Source organism: Mytilus californianus, unplaced genomic scaffold (genome assembly GCF_021869535.1).
Source record: "Mytilus californianus isolate M0D057914Y unplaced genomic scaffold, xbMytCali1.0.p SCAF_8, whole genome shotgun sequence".
Lineage (NCBI taxonomy): Eukaryota > Metazoa > Mollusca > Bivalvia > Mytilida > Mytilidae > Mytilus > Mytilus californianus.
Genome location: NW_026262734.1, coordinates 65,667,605 through 65,684,160, shown reverse-complemented (window position 1 = coordinate 65,684,160; position 16,556 = coordinate 65,667,605). Strand labels below are relative to the sequence as shown.

At 31.2% G+C, this 16,556-nt stretch overlaps 2 protein-coding genes across 2 annotated transcripts in view; both read right to left on the bottom strand.

Annotated features, from left to right (window-relative positions):
• Window positions 1-16,556, bottom strand: part of LOC127710652 (septin-2-like) — a 635,810-nt gene that overhangs the window by 28,247 nt on the left and 591,007 nt on the right. The window lies entirely within an intron of this gene.
• LOC127710649 (uncharacterized) overlaps window positions 1-16,556 on the bottom strand; it is a 70,524-nt gene that overhangs the window by 53,570 nt on the left and 398 nt on the right. Inside the window, exons 2-6 of the mRNA XM_052216592.1 lie at window positions 10,588-10,662; window positions 8,206-8,377; window positions 7,560-7,865; window positions 5,352-5,406; window positions 4,244-4,314 (exon numbers count right to left, since the gene is read on the bottom strand). Coding sequence (XP_052072552.1) covers window positions 4,244-4,314; window positions 5,352-5,406; window positions 7,560-7,865; window positions 8,206-8,377; window positions 10,588-10,623 — 640 coding nt within the window. The 5' untranslated portion in view covers window positions 10,624-10,662. The remainder of the gene's footprint in view (window positions 1-4,243; window positions 4,315-5,351; window positions 5,407-7,559; window positions 7,866-8,205; window positions 8,378-10,587; window positions 10,663-16,556) is intronic.

Genomic DNA, 16,556 nt, shown 5'->3' with positions numbered 1-16,556 from the left:
TATGAATATAGGTAAAATCTGTCTAGCACTGGCAATTTAAAAGATATTGCATGCAATGAACATGATAGACTATCAGTCATCAAAAACACCATTTGTAAAAAAATTAGGACAACTACAAACGCTTTTGTACGATATGCATCTGCAATTAAACATAATTCAAACAATGATTTTTTTGTGATTTTGAAATTTTTGTGAATTATTCATTGTTGAAAATTGAGAATGGAAACGTGGACTTTGTCAGAGAGAATGTATATGTATATAGGTAAAATCTGTATTATCAGTGGCATTCCTGTAGATATGATCTCCGTACTTGTCAAAGGAAGTAACTGCTGTTAAATATAGCGTCATCTATTTTCAGAAGCTTTTTACGTTATTGCAGTATCCTCTGTCCATTTTAACTGCTTTTCATTGGTAAAAAGAAAGATTAAGAGGAACAAACAAAAATGCATTAAATTCAATCACAGAAGTTGTTATTTCTGTGCCCAATTTTCCTACCAATTTTGAATTAATTGAAGGTACAAATAGTTAACGAAACACTTACTCGAAGGGGGGCTTTATAAAGAAATATTTTTGTTATTGGTGTTGTTTTGTACACTTTTTAGGCTTTTATATAATTTGTTTATTGTGCACATGTATCGTTACTCGTAACGATCCAGCGCCCTCGTTGGAAATAATATTGACTAATATTCAAGGTTTTTTTTATATATCTATATTTATATATAATTCGTCTAAATAATAGCCCAACAATGTTAGATCTGTGCCCGACGCGCTAAACCACTCGACCACCTAGGCTCTGATGTGGAAAGCCCTATAAACAGGTTGTGTTGTAAAGGTAACAGTGTCTTGTCTTGCATGCATCACTTTACATTCGAATTCAAACTCAGACAAAATGTCATAATCAAGAATAGGAAGCACAGTGTAAGGCGATTTGGTGCCACGATATCTAAGTAGCATGACTTCGAATCCCGGACAGGGAAGAACGCAAATTTACAGATCTAACATTGTTGGGCTGTTATTTAGACGATTTATATTTACAGAATGTGTTTTTAACCTTGTATCACCATTACTGGTGATCCGATGGATAAAATCTGATGTAGAGTCGTCACTGGTTCAGACGAACTTATACAAAGTATGTATATATAAAAATTACGGTTTTTATCCAACGCATTCATAGGTTTGAACGTTGTTTTCAATTTAGACTTGTTTATATTTATTTCGTTTGGGCTTGTATTATATTTTCCCTCCGGTTTATATAATCCGTTCATCCTATTTTGACTCTTTAAAATGCAAGAGTCTATCCTATATTGAGGTAAATTAAATGGCCCTCCAAATATTTTTCGATCCCTAACATCACTGAAGAGACATTAATTGTCAAAATCCGGATATGGTGTAAAAAATTTAGCACCTCATGTTGTGGTTTACCATCTTTGCTGCAAGTTTATTGTCTTCTACTTGGTATTAAATTAATATAGAGATCCATTTTGTTACACCTTGTGATCAATGTATTTGGCAATCGTCAATGGCAGTCAGCAGGGTTTTAGAACATCCGTTGTTCGACCTGCTAGTCAAATGCGTTTTGTTAAAATATATTTTTTCACTCTTTTGGTCTTTTGGAAAATGTTGTTTGTGCTGTATTTAGACCCTTCTACAACGAAATTTGTTACATGCACACGTATAAAAATTGCGGTTTTTATCCAACGCAAGCATAGGTTTGAACGTTGTTTTCAATTTAGACTTGTTTATATGTATTATTTCAATTGTTACAAGAACGTCAGAATAAAACCTGTAAATGTGTTTGAGTGATGCTGTATTTGCCCAAAAGAACTGTCAGAAAACTTTATTGTTGAGTACCCAAACACATATCATATTGTTCACCGTGTACTGAGACTGTTCAACTCATTTGAACCTGAATTAATAGAAAAGAAATCTACTAAAGTATATCTTGTTAGCTGACTACTCTCTATTACGGTTATTTGCCATGATTTCAATATAATTGAAATTTGGATGGTAACATTTCACCAATTTTGAAATACATAAAAAGTTTAATATATCACACCATACATTACAATTTGGTTGAATTCCGAAGCATTCGATAAAGTACCGCTTTATACTTGAAAGACGTGGCAGTAAGTCTGTATTTTCTCTCAATAAAATATATTGAAATGATCGGATTTCATCTATGTTTTTGTTCTAAATTAACAAATAAACTGATTACAAGTAGTCACTACGTTTTCTAATATGAAAATGCATGATGTTTTGGTAAAAGGTATTACATTATATAAGTATAATGAAAAATCACCCTTTTTGTAAACTACTAGCTAAATGTAGGATATGAACTTTTTTCAATAATGTCATCAACACATCCTTGTTATTTCCTTTTTGTAACAATTGTTTTAAATTGCAACAAAGGAATACAATGTTTCATGTTTCATCGTATTCACAGATCTAGACAGTCCATGGTGTATCATTGACATCAAGGATACCTAATTGAACACCAGTAAACAACTGTCGCCTTAATTTATACTCCAAAGGTAAACGCTCCAATTTCAGTATTGGAAATTGTGCATACAATCTTTGCATTATTTCATACAGTTTTATTAGATTAATGGTACTATAGAAATGTAATCAGTGCAGACAAAAGTGAAATACATAGACCTTCTGTTCAAAACAATTTTTGAAAAGCAAGAACACACTGAAATGTGAGAGTGACAGAACATAATTATATAAAAAGTAAAACATTGCAAGATCCAATTTCTTTTCGTCTTTTAGAAGGTTAAATAATAATTCTGATTCAAATGAGTGTATTTCTTGTTTTAATCAGTTAAGTTCTTCATCAATAAAGATCTTTCATGATGAAAAACAGGAAATTACATATAAAAGAGGGACGAAAGATACCAGATGGACAGTCAAACTCATAGATCGAAAACAAACTGACAAAGTCATGGCCAAAAATAAAAAGACAAACAGACAAATAATAGTACAGATGACACAACATAGAAAACTAAAGACTAAGCAACACGAACCCCACCAAAAACTGGGGGTGATCTCAGGTGCTCCGGAAGGGTAAGCAGATCCTGCTCCACATGTGGCACCCGTCGTGTTGCTTATGTTATTACAAATCCGGTAAATAGTCTAATTCGGTAAATATAAGACTGACGTCTTTATAGATACAATACTAGTAGCTGAATAAAAGATAGATTAGATCTTTCAATTGAGCATTGAAAATATAGTGAACAGTCAGAAAAAAAAAGTTATGATATAAATGCAAAATTCAAAAGATTTTTATTGAAGAATTTAAAGAAGATCCTTAAAATATTAAGGAATCTGCTTGACAGCAACGGTTGAAAATACCTCATTACAACAATTTTGTATGCTACTTGTACAGTTTTGTATATTGTGCTTCATACTTTTTTGTGAGATTTATATATCTATTATAAAAACAGGATATTTTATTGATTGTAGTATGTAAATAACAAAGGAGAGGAAGTTGGATTAGTAAGTTTGTTTAAACTCTAATCTTTCATGAAAGACGAAGCATTAAATGTGGGTCACTCAGGTTCCTGTGAGCTGAACCATCAGAATATAAAAAAGAAGATGTGGTATGATTGACAATGCGACAACTCTCCACAAGATCCCAAATGACACAGAAATTAACAACTATAGGTCACCGTACGGCCTTCAGCAATGAGCAAAGCCCATACCGCATAGTCAGTTATAAAAGGCCCCGAAGTTTCTGAAGTTTCTAAAAAAAAGATTTCAGGGATATTGTTTTAGAGTTTGTGAACATATGAAAATGTAACATTTTGTTGAAAATCTTCCGAGGAAATAATTGATGGAGGAAATTGGAAATGACTTTTATGTAAAACAAATATATATATATATATATATATATATACATATGTATTATACATTTATATAAAATGACCGAATAATAGCCAACGACTAATATTACGGGGCGATGGATCATATAATTATGATACAATACACTACAAAATATAATATATAACAAGTCTAAAAGGGTACAACATCACCATAAAATAACAATAAAATGAACCAATGTTAAATATTTCGGATAACAGATATCCTTCATCAATATGAGCACGATGTAAATTGAATCAGATCAATCTATATATATATACAATGTTACACAATACATCCTAGCTACTAACTGCCTGCTTATGCTGTCCTAACATGATCATGTGTTTTTTGTGTTTGTTTATTGCTTAAACATGCACAAACTTACTTGTTGGAAAAGCTAGATTGTATCTATAGTTGTCAAACTCAATAATCCTTATTGCCTTCGATTTATCATAGCTATCAAAAAGAAAAAGAACTGTTAGTTTCGCATCTTATTGTACATATCAAATCAAACAACTATACTCATTAGTTTATATAGAATACTTCAATTTGAAATACGTTAGGTAAGTGCAACATTAATGTTGCTGTTCTCTCCAGTAAATGAATTTTATACTGAATTTGACATGACTGCAATCATAAATCTCTGAATATAGAAACAAAACATACACCCCGTTTATGATAGTTTGTGTATTCTTGTGTTTCATTTTTGCTTATATGCTATGTCTATATGCCTTTTTTGTGTTTTTTGTAACATATGACGTGGCTCTTAACTACATCCCGTCATTGTGTTTTTTTGCCATGGTAAGTGTTTGTTCACATATTTGTTTGTTTTATAGTGATTAAGATAATAACCATTGTTGACTGCTGTACCCCTATTTTTGTTTTTTTACCTATTATGACTGTTTGTTTTGTTCACACACCGTTGTCAATATAATGGAATTTTATGAGACTGTCATACAAGTGAGAGGTGTAGCTAGCTATAAAACCATGTTTAATCCACCATTTCTACGTAAGAAAATGCCTGTACCAAGTCATGAATATGACAGTTGTTGTCCATTCGTTGGATGTGTTTGAGCTTTTGATTTTGCCATTTGATTAGGAACTTTCCATTTTTAATTTTCCTCGGAGTACAGTATTTTTGTCATTTTTTTCTTTTTGATATATTTTCAGGTATTTACTACCTAGTTTGCTGCACATGTTCAGTAAGTTCCGTAATATTGGAAATACAATCAAAATTAGTGTTTTTTGCAGGTATTTAATTGTGTGTATTTTTCTTAGCACAGATAAAAAACAGAAAGTTAATGTATGCAAATAATGCGACCGATTCTTAATTTACAAATACATTCAAACCAAATGACATCATTTGTGTAGTACTGTCTTTTCAATACGTTATGAAATGGAATTTTGTGAATAAAATATAAACATATCATGTAACAGTGAATGAAAATTATGGTTAGTGATTTAGTTAAAAAACTTGTCTGAACTAAACTTACGCATCTTTCAATGAGCGGTTTGTAATAATATTCATTTCAACTGAGCATTTAGAATCTGGAAAAAATAAAGATACATACATTTTGTAGTTGGAATTATATATTCATTGTTGGTTTTATTATTTGCTTTTGTTCTGGTTTCATTTCACTTTAACGAAAGGTGTTTTATTATTTCTTTGTGTTATTTATAAAGCATTGAAAATGTAATTGTCGGAAACTTATACTTCTTTGTTTCAGAAGTGTTACTTTTTTCATGCAGTCTCATGCATGACGATAGTCATAATTTAAACCAACAATACATGTTAATCTGAATTCCATTGTCTTTATGACTTATAAGTATGAGTATAATAACCATAAATCGTGTAACAAAAAAGTTTCGGTTGTTCGACTTGTTAGATATTGTAAACGTGTGGAGATGTTGGAACTTGATTTTCTATTATCTACACATTTCATAACAGTACCAGAAACAATTGTTAACTCGCTAAAAATAAAATCCCTTAAGGAATACACCACTGGTTTATAAACCTAAAAATAACATTTTATTTCATCCATTACATTTTTTGAGAATTTATAATGAGGAACAGGATTGTGATAAAAGAGGCAAAAGAATAAAAACAGACATAAAAAAAACTCATTACTCGCAAGGTAACCAACAACTAAATGTTTCATTAAGCGGTGGTGTCCTAGTGTCCTTAAAGTGACAAAATGAAAAAAACTTAAAATTTCATTAATAAGTTGGAAAATATGCCATACTTTTCTCCTTTTCCTATAAGGTTAAATCTGGAAACAAATATGGACATTGTCTGCTATAAAGGTTTCGCGTTTCCAAGTAAACGTGCTCACTTGTATGTAAATAGCCCAACATATCAAAGAATTTCGGTATTGTGATAATTTAGAGCAAAGTTCATTTCATATATAAGACATTATTCAGTTTAATAAATTGAAAAAAAGTTAAATGTATTATGAAGTTAAAAAAAATTAACTACATTTCTTGTTTAACATTCATAAAATGGTCAAAGTAATATTATACAAATATTTTTGGGTGACTCCCTTGTCTTGGAGGGGGATACGTCACAAAATTGTCATTATCTTGCTCATAACATTTTATGACTGTTATATCTTTTTACAAAAATTGATGCACAATTATATTATTTGGTTTAGAATATTTACAACGTCACATACATTTTAGAACCTTGAAGTAAAGTACACAATTAACAGATGCTCGTTTAAATGCAAGGCACATACACTAAAGGTTCACAAACCAACAAGAATTATTTGAAGTTAGGTTTCAACTATATTACGCAAAGTTGACCTCAGATAAAATCGAAATTCATTGAGTGGCTTTTGGTTATTAAAGTCCTTATGTATTACTTGCTTGAGGTTCAAATGTTTAAGTTTGAGCATCCTCAATAAATGCAGAAAAGCATTCCGCGAGCAGATAATTTCTCAATTTGTTTTTAAATTGATTAGCAATTGGTCGATACCATTGCTGATGAGATGTTAGTCCTTGAGATCATTATCTCTGTAGGCAGTGTCCTGGTACTAACATGGTTTATAATTCAAACTTTTTTTGAATCACCCGTTGAAAAGAGAGAGGCAGAAGATACTGAAGGGATATTCAAGCTCAGTAGTCGAAGATAATCGGACAACGAAAATAAAAGAAGACAAAAGACATCAGAACAAACAACAATAAGTTAATATAAGAAATCATTGAGAAACTACGGTGTCAAACATAGATAAAGGTACGAAAAGTGTTCCTATCATTTTATATTCACGTAAGGACAAATTCGAATGTTTATCATTTTCTTGGGGTATTTGAAATACTAATCAGAAGTAAGATAAGAGGATTTTTATGTTTTGTACACAACGTTTATAAATTATGTTTGTAACCAACAATGATGACTGTAGAATTAGAAACATTGCTTATATGACTACAAAATCTCATTGGGAATGAAATTGTTAACACTGAATGAAGATTGCTATTTTAGACCAAAGGGTATGTTTTACTATTTTTTTCTATAATATTTCTAGTTTTTTTGACAATATCATCTACGCTGTGATATCTTTCTAAATAAATAAAAAGCAACATTAGAATCCTGAATATTTTCAGCAAATACATATTTTCAATATATTTTTATGATATGCCATAAAAAAGCCACACGAATGTATTTTAAGCGGTCTATTTATTTTGAAAGAAGTAATATATTTCACCTTCCGAGCAGTTTGGTTTGTTGTTCGAACGAATTCCGACATAGCAGGAACAATCTTCTTTTGAGGGATTACAGTAACTTTGGTTTTTCAGGTTCTTCACATAAGTATATCCGTTATAAGTATCACATATACATGTTCTGTCGGACGTCATGTTTCCAATTTCATACGTCGTCTGACCTTCGCTGTTGCAAAAAGATTTTAGAAAGGCGCAGTCACTGAACAAACCCGTATCAAAAACAAAAGGCTGATATCGTATATCCCTGCATGTTGCTCTATTCAAGTTCGGTTGAAAGACGTATTTGTAACCTACAAATATAATCAAATAATGTTTAAATGGATATATTATATATTAATCCAACAATAAGATAAAAATACTTGCCTATACTGCCATTCATCTGTTAGCATTATTCATGTTTGTAATATCATACCTGCAAAATGTACAACGTGATAAAAACTATACATAAATAGTAAGTGTATATCAGTTAAAAAAGTAAATTGATTTTTTTTTTAATTTGACAATAGTTTGTTATATCTAAACAATAGAGGACATATTTATTAAAACAGTTACTTTACCGAATGGCAGAAAAAAAAGACGTCTGCAAAATATACTCTTAAAATATATCATATATAAATTTAAATGATGTACCAGGATATAAAATTCTGTTTGTACCACATTCATCCACGTATACATTAACTTGGAATGTCACATTGTATAAACAGGTATAATCTATTGGCCGATTACAGATAGCTTTGGCCCGAAGATTCCTGTGTGCCTGGGATGGACAAGAAAAGTTGTATGCTTCGCTGAAGGACAACGCCTACATAAAATAAAAAAATGCATGTGTATCAATTGTCTACAATCAAGAACCTTAGAGAAAATTTTGCCTTCTCTCTGTTGTACTAGTATTTTGTTCTATCAACTTGAACACACCCATTTCAATCGCGGTGTATGTAGCTAAGTCGTTCTAACTTGTTACATAATTGTTTTTTACACTGCAAAAAGTAAAATCACAAAAATACTGAACTCCGAGGAAAATTCAAATCGGAAAGTCCCTAATCGAATGGCAAAATCAAACGCTCAAACACATCAAACGAATGTCATTTCCCTGACTTGGTACATGCATTTTCTTAAGTGAAAAATGGTAGATTAAACCTAGTTTTATAGCAAGCTAAACCTCTCACTTGTATGACAGTCGCATAAAATACCAATATATTGACAACGGTGTGTGAACGAAACAAAAAGACATAATAGGTAAAAATGTCAGAGATAGGGGAACAGCAGTCAACATTGTGTTATAATCTTAATCACTTTGAAAACAAACAAATATGTAACAAAGAAGCATATAGACAAAGCACATTAGCAAAAATGAAAGACAAGAATACAAAAAAATACCATAGCACAATAACACAATGACGGGATGTTTAAGTACAGAGCCACGTCATGTAACAAAGAAACACAAAAGGCATATAGACAAAGCACATTAGCAAAAATGAAAGACACGAATACAATTTTTTTTTACCATAGAACAATAACACAATGATAGGATGTATTCCACCAGTTTTTAGCATTTCAGATGTATATATTGCAGTTTCATTAAAATCACTGAATTGGCACAAAGAGTTTACAAGAAAGTAATTAGGGACAAGTGTTTGTTTATAATATCATTCATTTTTTCCAGCAAACAAATTGTAAATAGAGACAGTTCGCTAAAGGAGTACTAGTACTTAAATGAAAACATTTCAAGATAAGGACCCGGCATGAGAAAATACAAAACAATTCAAAAGAGAAAACAGACGATCTAATTCATACTACTAATATTGAACCAAAAACAAGAAAATGAATACAAAATTCAACCAACGATAACGACTCAGTTATATATTCTTGCCTTGTGTCAGGCACACATACTCATAGACAATCAAATCACGTTTCGTTGCTTTTATAAACATCTAGAATGAACTTGTAAATGAAATATAGTCTTGAACAGTCATTTTGATCTGAATATCATCTGAAAAGTCTGAAACTAGAATTGTTAAATCTCGTTAAAACTTCTTACAGTTTCAGTATGTTGTTGATACGGCCAGGTAAATAATAACAATCTAAACATAGACTAAACAGATCTTGATTGGTCGCCATCGAATTGTCTGAACAGTACTGAATTTATCGCATTTGATAATTCTGAAATTTTAATCATAACTGAATACGTCATGCATTGTAAAGCCCTTTAAGAGCTGTTCAGATCAAAATTATTGTTTAAGTTCTAAATTGGTTTGGTAGGGATTTAACTGTGTTAAACATGTTTGTGAGAGCTCAACGCTACAACAATATAGATATCATAAAATTGTAAAAACGTACAACATTTTAAAACAAATATAAGTACTGCAATTAAACACAAATTTGTGTGTTTTTTATGTGAATGTACTGATTTTGTGTCATGGACGGATTACCCACATCCTTTGTTTTTCAATGATTCCATGCACAGTTATTTTGTGGTACATGTTTCATTCTTCTAGCTTATATGATTAGCAAAGATTAAGTTAACACATTACGGAATAGTCCTTCCAATTAGTAGAACTTGCTTTTCGTACTAGTTCATACACAATATAATTCAACTGTTGTTTAATCACTAGGTCATGTAATTTTCTTCCTTGGATACATATCAAATCGCTAACTTAAAGATTGAAGCAGAACCAAAATATAAATTTTGTCAATTTCTGTTTAGTTTGTTTTTTGCATATGATCGGGTCTTTTCTAGTTTTTTATTTGTTGTATTTAATATTCTTTTAGGTAAAGCAAGCGATATTTAATGTATGTTGGTATGAAGTCTAAAAGAACTAGACCAATCAAGCCATAGATATGTGTATTTCCCAAGTCTGAAATTGTCAGTAACTGATACATGTGATAGATGTATGTAATTGGTAGAGGCTTCAGTAATCACCTTTCGGCAAATTTGATTAAATTAAGGCACATATTTTTTATTCACTTTTACTACAAAATAAAGAAGATAATTGAGAATTGAATTATTTTTACCTGAGAGACGAACCAAAGGATGAATATGTTCTTCATTATTCATGAATTGATTTCTTTAGTACTAATACGTGTCATCTACAACGACAAAAATTAAGATACATAGTAAAAGTCAACATAATGGATCATAGTTTGTATATTTTAATCAATAATAATCTTCCCTATAACAAACTACTTTATACTTATATATTACGGTTCCGGTTGGTCTGCAGTATCTGAATTTTGATTTGTTGCTGGTCTTGCTAAAAATGTTCACGTTACTTGGTGTTATCGTAATCACAAAAGCATGCAGAGGATATATAAAATGTTTTGTTCGTCTTTCGTGTTTTGCGATAGCGTTATCAGTATATTTTTTTACTGATGACCTTTGTATGTCCCCTTGGTACCTTCTGACAAATACTTTCCATGGAAAAATATTAACGATACAAATTATACTGCACCAACAGCGCATTACAACAAACATTGTCTGCTCAGTGATGCTCAAGATCAAAATACTTGCGAAAAACGTTGAAGAGCTTATCAAACTGAAAAAAAGAACCTAAATTATAGCGGTCTCCAAGGATTCAGTTTTTCATAGGAGGAAAATTTATTCCTGAATTGAAAATTATTTCAAAATTTTAAAACAACAAATTTAATTCAAACAATATCCCTATCTAAATGCAGTACCGAAGTACTGGCAACAGGCAGGGTTATACCCTCCGGGACTAATAGTTTACCAATATATGAATTATGCTAACACAACTGCATAACTAATATCATTGATCTACCATTAGTAGTTCCCCTTAAACTGATCTAATAACTAATTTTTAAATTGTTGTCGCCACTAATGACAACGCAAGAAACAGCACGCCTTATTCTCGTCTGCACCACTTCTTCGAGTCAAAAAAAAAAAAACCCCACAAGTGTATTACGTTAAAGGCATTACTAATTCTTTTATTATTGTTGACCATGTATTTAATTCAGATAGTTGCATAACCATGAACGTCCTAGAACGTTCTACATCTCAATTATCATTGAAACTTTTTTTTATAGTTCGTATTGTTATATGATTTTAAAATTACAGCTTCTGGTTATGAAACATTATTATTTAGTAGATATAAGAAGATGTGGTTTGAGTGCCAATGAGACAACTCTCCATCCAAGTCGTATTTTTGTAAAAATAAATCATTATAGGTCAAAGTACTTCTTTCGACACGGAGCCTTGGCTCGCACCGAACAGCAAACTATAAAGGGCCCAAAAAATTACTAGTGTAAAACCATTCAAACAGGAAAACCATAACTAAACTAAACTATATTAAAAACGAGAAACGAGAAACACTTATGAACCACATCAACAAACGAACATCACTGAACATCAGTTTCCTGACTTAGGACATTTGCAAACAAATGCAGCGGATTTAAACGTTTTAATAGGCGCCAACCTTTACTCTACCCTGAAACAATAGTGTAACATCACAACATAGAAAGACACACTATGAAATATCAATTGAAATGGCTTAACTCAATCAAAAGACATATTAAGAAAAACAAATGAAAATACACTGAACGAATAAATTTGATCTATGACACAATGTAAATACAAACTTAATAAAAAATGGGGTAAGATGTAAAACAATACCAGAAAAACAACCATACCTTCAAAATGCCGCCAAAAAAAAATAACTTACACAGGTAATTATAAATAATTTTGTTGTAAGGTATACATGGTGTTTTAACGTCATGGACAGTCAAAGGAGACATGACTTGTGCAATGCCAAAATAAAATTATGGACAGGCAGTAGGATAGTTAGGAGTTAACCTTTTTATAAATATGTATAATGTTATATGTATATAGAGTGATCTCTATATAGAAAACGAACGTTGATGTGTATTTATACATCTCAAAAAACCCATTGCAAAGAATACAAATTTAGTTATGTTTTAATTTGCTGATGACAAAATCGATATTTGTGCCAATGTAAACTATATTCCAAGATCTAATTACAACATTAGTAAGAAAATCTTTACTAATAAGTTTGTTTAAAGGTTCGACGAGTTTACACGGATAGCATAGTGATTTCCGCGCCTTTTAGTACAACATTACACCGTAAAATTTAGGATTTGAAATACCGTTTTAATACGTTTTCTACAGGTACAGACACATTTTCTAATAAAATCTTTGTATCTATGAAAGAATTTAGTGAAAGGTTTAAGTAATTTATGGTAACGAAATCCCTGACTTAATAATTTACCAGAGATGCATTGATAACATTCGTTATATCTATGACATCACTACACACACGGGCATAATGAAAGAGTAGGGATATATAAACACCGTATGGTGGAGTCAAAGGAACATCGCCGTCTGAAAAATGAAAATTAGCAATAAGGAATACAAATTTGTCTCTCTTGTCGTCAATTTTAGTATAGAGTTTCCCTTTAGAAATTTAAATGTCTAAATAAAGGCAACAGTAGTATACCGCTGTTCGAAACTCATAAATCGATAGAGATAAAAACAAATCCGGGTTAAAAACTAAAACTGATGGAAACGCATCAAATATAGGAGGAGAACAACGACACAACAAAAACACAACATTAAAATGTAACACACACAGAAACGAAGTATAATATAACAATGGCCATTTTCCTGACTTGGTACAGGACATTTTAAGAAAAAAGTCTAGAAAAAGACAACTACTGCTGTTAATGTAAGATTTTTTTAAAGTAAGTTCCTTTGGGTAAATTTCGGTACTATATCTAGAGAACTCTGGATTATTTAACGAAAAAATACCATCAAGATAACGGTAGGTATTGTTGAAAGTATAAACCCAATGTAACAATGACGTGTCTTTAGTGAGTTTGGTAATAAACTGAGATTCATATAGCAATAAAGGAATAAATCTGCTTTTAAAGGGGCGCAGTTAGTGTCCATAGAAATACCTACTACCTGTCGATACATTTTATGACGAAACGTACATATATGTTGTCCAGGAGAAAATTTGAAGCTTCAATCATATCTTCATATTTCCAATAAGTGTATCTAGCATACTTTCCTTTTTCGTTTCAGAAAAAGGCTTTAAACGAGTAACAGCAAATAAATTTGCAATGAGATTTTTCAAAAGACCATTTAATTAAATATGAAAATTTTTTCTTGATAAGATTGTGTGGAAGTGTATTTTAGAGAGCAGAAAAGTAACTGTCACCTGAATTAAAAGGACCATCAAAAGCACGTATTTGATCTACAACCTCTAAAGATTTTCTAACACTCCAAAAAATAATTAATTCCCATTTTAAAAGTTAATAACAAGTTCTTTGATATTAGTAAAGGAGGTAGTTAGAAGCACTGACAGATTAGTAGTAGAACAATTACTGGATGCGGAGAAGAAACGGAATTTAAATGGTTGTTTGTGTAATTTAGATAACCAGTATATAGCCGGGACTTTCAAATGTTCGGAAGAGGCTTTAAGCTGGGTAGTGGCAGTGATATACTTGTTTACAATTTGACTCTCTGTGGAACGTACGGATCTGAATGTAGACAAATTGATCATTTCGTTTTGGAGAACTTCCGTGTAGTAAATGCGTCATACCACCACTACATTATTGGCTGCTTTGTCTGCCGGTACGAACACAAACCGCTTTGCGAGTACTTGTAGTTTATTCTTTATTCTAGAAATCGGTATATCATGGACCTTATCATTAATTTCAGAATTGTAAGATATACGAATATCAACAGTATTCATAATTTTATTCAAATAACTGTCTAGAGATTTGTATCAGATTTTTCACGTTTACACCAATTTGTACAGTAGGCAGACAGAGCGTCTTAAATGACCTGACGACACTGTTTCCAATCTTTTATTGATGGAGGACGATATTTAGGTCCTTTCTTAAGAAAAATTTTGACATCGCGGTCTTCGACGATGTTGAGGTCTCCTGTAATGACATGACCATAGGGAACGTATCTAAAACTAGATGTTTCACAGTCTCAAGTGGAAGGAGCATCATTTTCTATATTGACATCTGATGTAACTGACGTATAATTAGAAATCAAACTTCTGCTGTTTTGTTTTATAAGGATACGAAATAATATGTTGTTCTGTGTTATCAAAATATGGAGTTATTTGGCTATGGATGGTAAAGTCATTTAAGTTTATAAAATCAATACCTCTTTTATATATTTTTATTTAAGAAAATCCCGTTTATGATTTTCAGGTTTATTGATACAATGAAACAGCCTCTGATGACAAAAGGCTGGAATAATATGGGTGTATTCATACAACGGGCTAAAAAAACGAAATTTTACCACACTCCTGAAAAATAGCATATAATTTAATTATTGGTATATGACCAAGTTTGCATAATACGGTTTTTTGCGTTTACCATGAGATCTATTATTTCTAAGTCGTTTATCGACAATATAAATGACATCGATAGAAGTTTAAGATATGTTCTCCTGTCTTAATATTTTGTCATTGAGACCGACAGGATAAGCTGTTTGAAGTCTTTGTATCCAAAATAGTTCAAGAACTTCACGGGATTTTTCAAATTGCTTGAATGATAGTACACTAATATCCTACCTTGTTTCCCCTTACTCATCGTCTAAATGCTTATTTTGTATTTGTAGATATTTGTTGGATAAAACTAGTGCATAAACTCTGTGTAGAACCAGTGATTAGTGTTTTACAATTAAAAATTCGACAAATTCTGAATACAGAAAAAACACATGTGCCATTTAAAAAGTAACACAGTCAGCACAAATTCAAATTAAATTCATTGTGTGGTTGAGAATGTTAAAACTATTCCTTGAATTAAAAAAGAAAAAAAAAGGAGGTATCTTTCTACTGGAACAATTGTTGCATTCATTGATATACAATTAGAGGAAACATATAAAATATGCATCTGCAAAACAATAGGTCTCAGTGTATATCAGTCAGGACTATACTTCGTCAAAATTATCTCCCCATTACTTCCGCTAGTTTTTACAATCGTTTAAATGGAAGCCATTGCAGGAATGACGCGCTGCCAATTTAGCTATTGAAAACCGATATATGTTTCCACATAGCACCGTTGCGTTCCTTATATGCCAGTTGTATTTTTAAAGACAAATGTATCTACTACCTATTGAGCATCATTTAATGTACTTTTCTGCATTTAATGAATTTAAAACTATTGTCTAGTCAGTTGTCAGGTGGAATTTTCGAAAGTTCATAAACATTTAAAAAGATTCTAATGAAATATTTCGTGGAATGGAAGACTACAAAATTTCAGAGGTTGAAGACTAATAATACATACAAAAGTGGAGTGTTTTGAAATTATGTATTTTAAGATCCACTTGTACAATCTGTCGTCAAGTACTTTTGTAAAAATTTGTTATTCGAACACACCTACTCTGTTGTTATGACTCCTATGAAAGATATTTCACTTGACCCATATATTTAAACGTTTAGTACTGTGGTTTATAATGTTATTTAAATAACCTGTAACCTAAATATATAAAAATAACAGAATCTGAAGCGAAATGATGTATCGAATAATTTTGCTTTATACGTTTTCAAGACAGACTAGTCAACTCGAACATTCTCTTTTCGATGAAATTATTGCCCATTTTTAGTATTTTTTTTCTCCAAAAAAACTGTTGCCGTGGGCAGAGATGCGAATTAAGGCTTTAAAAAGATCAATCTTTTATCTTTCTGTGCATTTTTACGTTGGAATTTATGCTTATTCACCAAAAAAATCCACTTGTTTTTGCACCTACCACAATCAACTGTTATATAAATATTTTCCTATAATTTTAAAGTTTGCAAATATTTCGAAGCTCCATCCTATAATTTAAGTAAAAACGTGTATATATGAGGAATAAAATCCTAAATTATGCACCTTTATTAAACTTTTCAACAATTCAAAAATACCAATTTGGCTTTGTTACCTTTTCTAACAAATAGTTCATTTCTTTTGTTTCATTTTAACTGGGTATCAACCTAAAATGAGTTTGC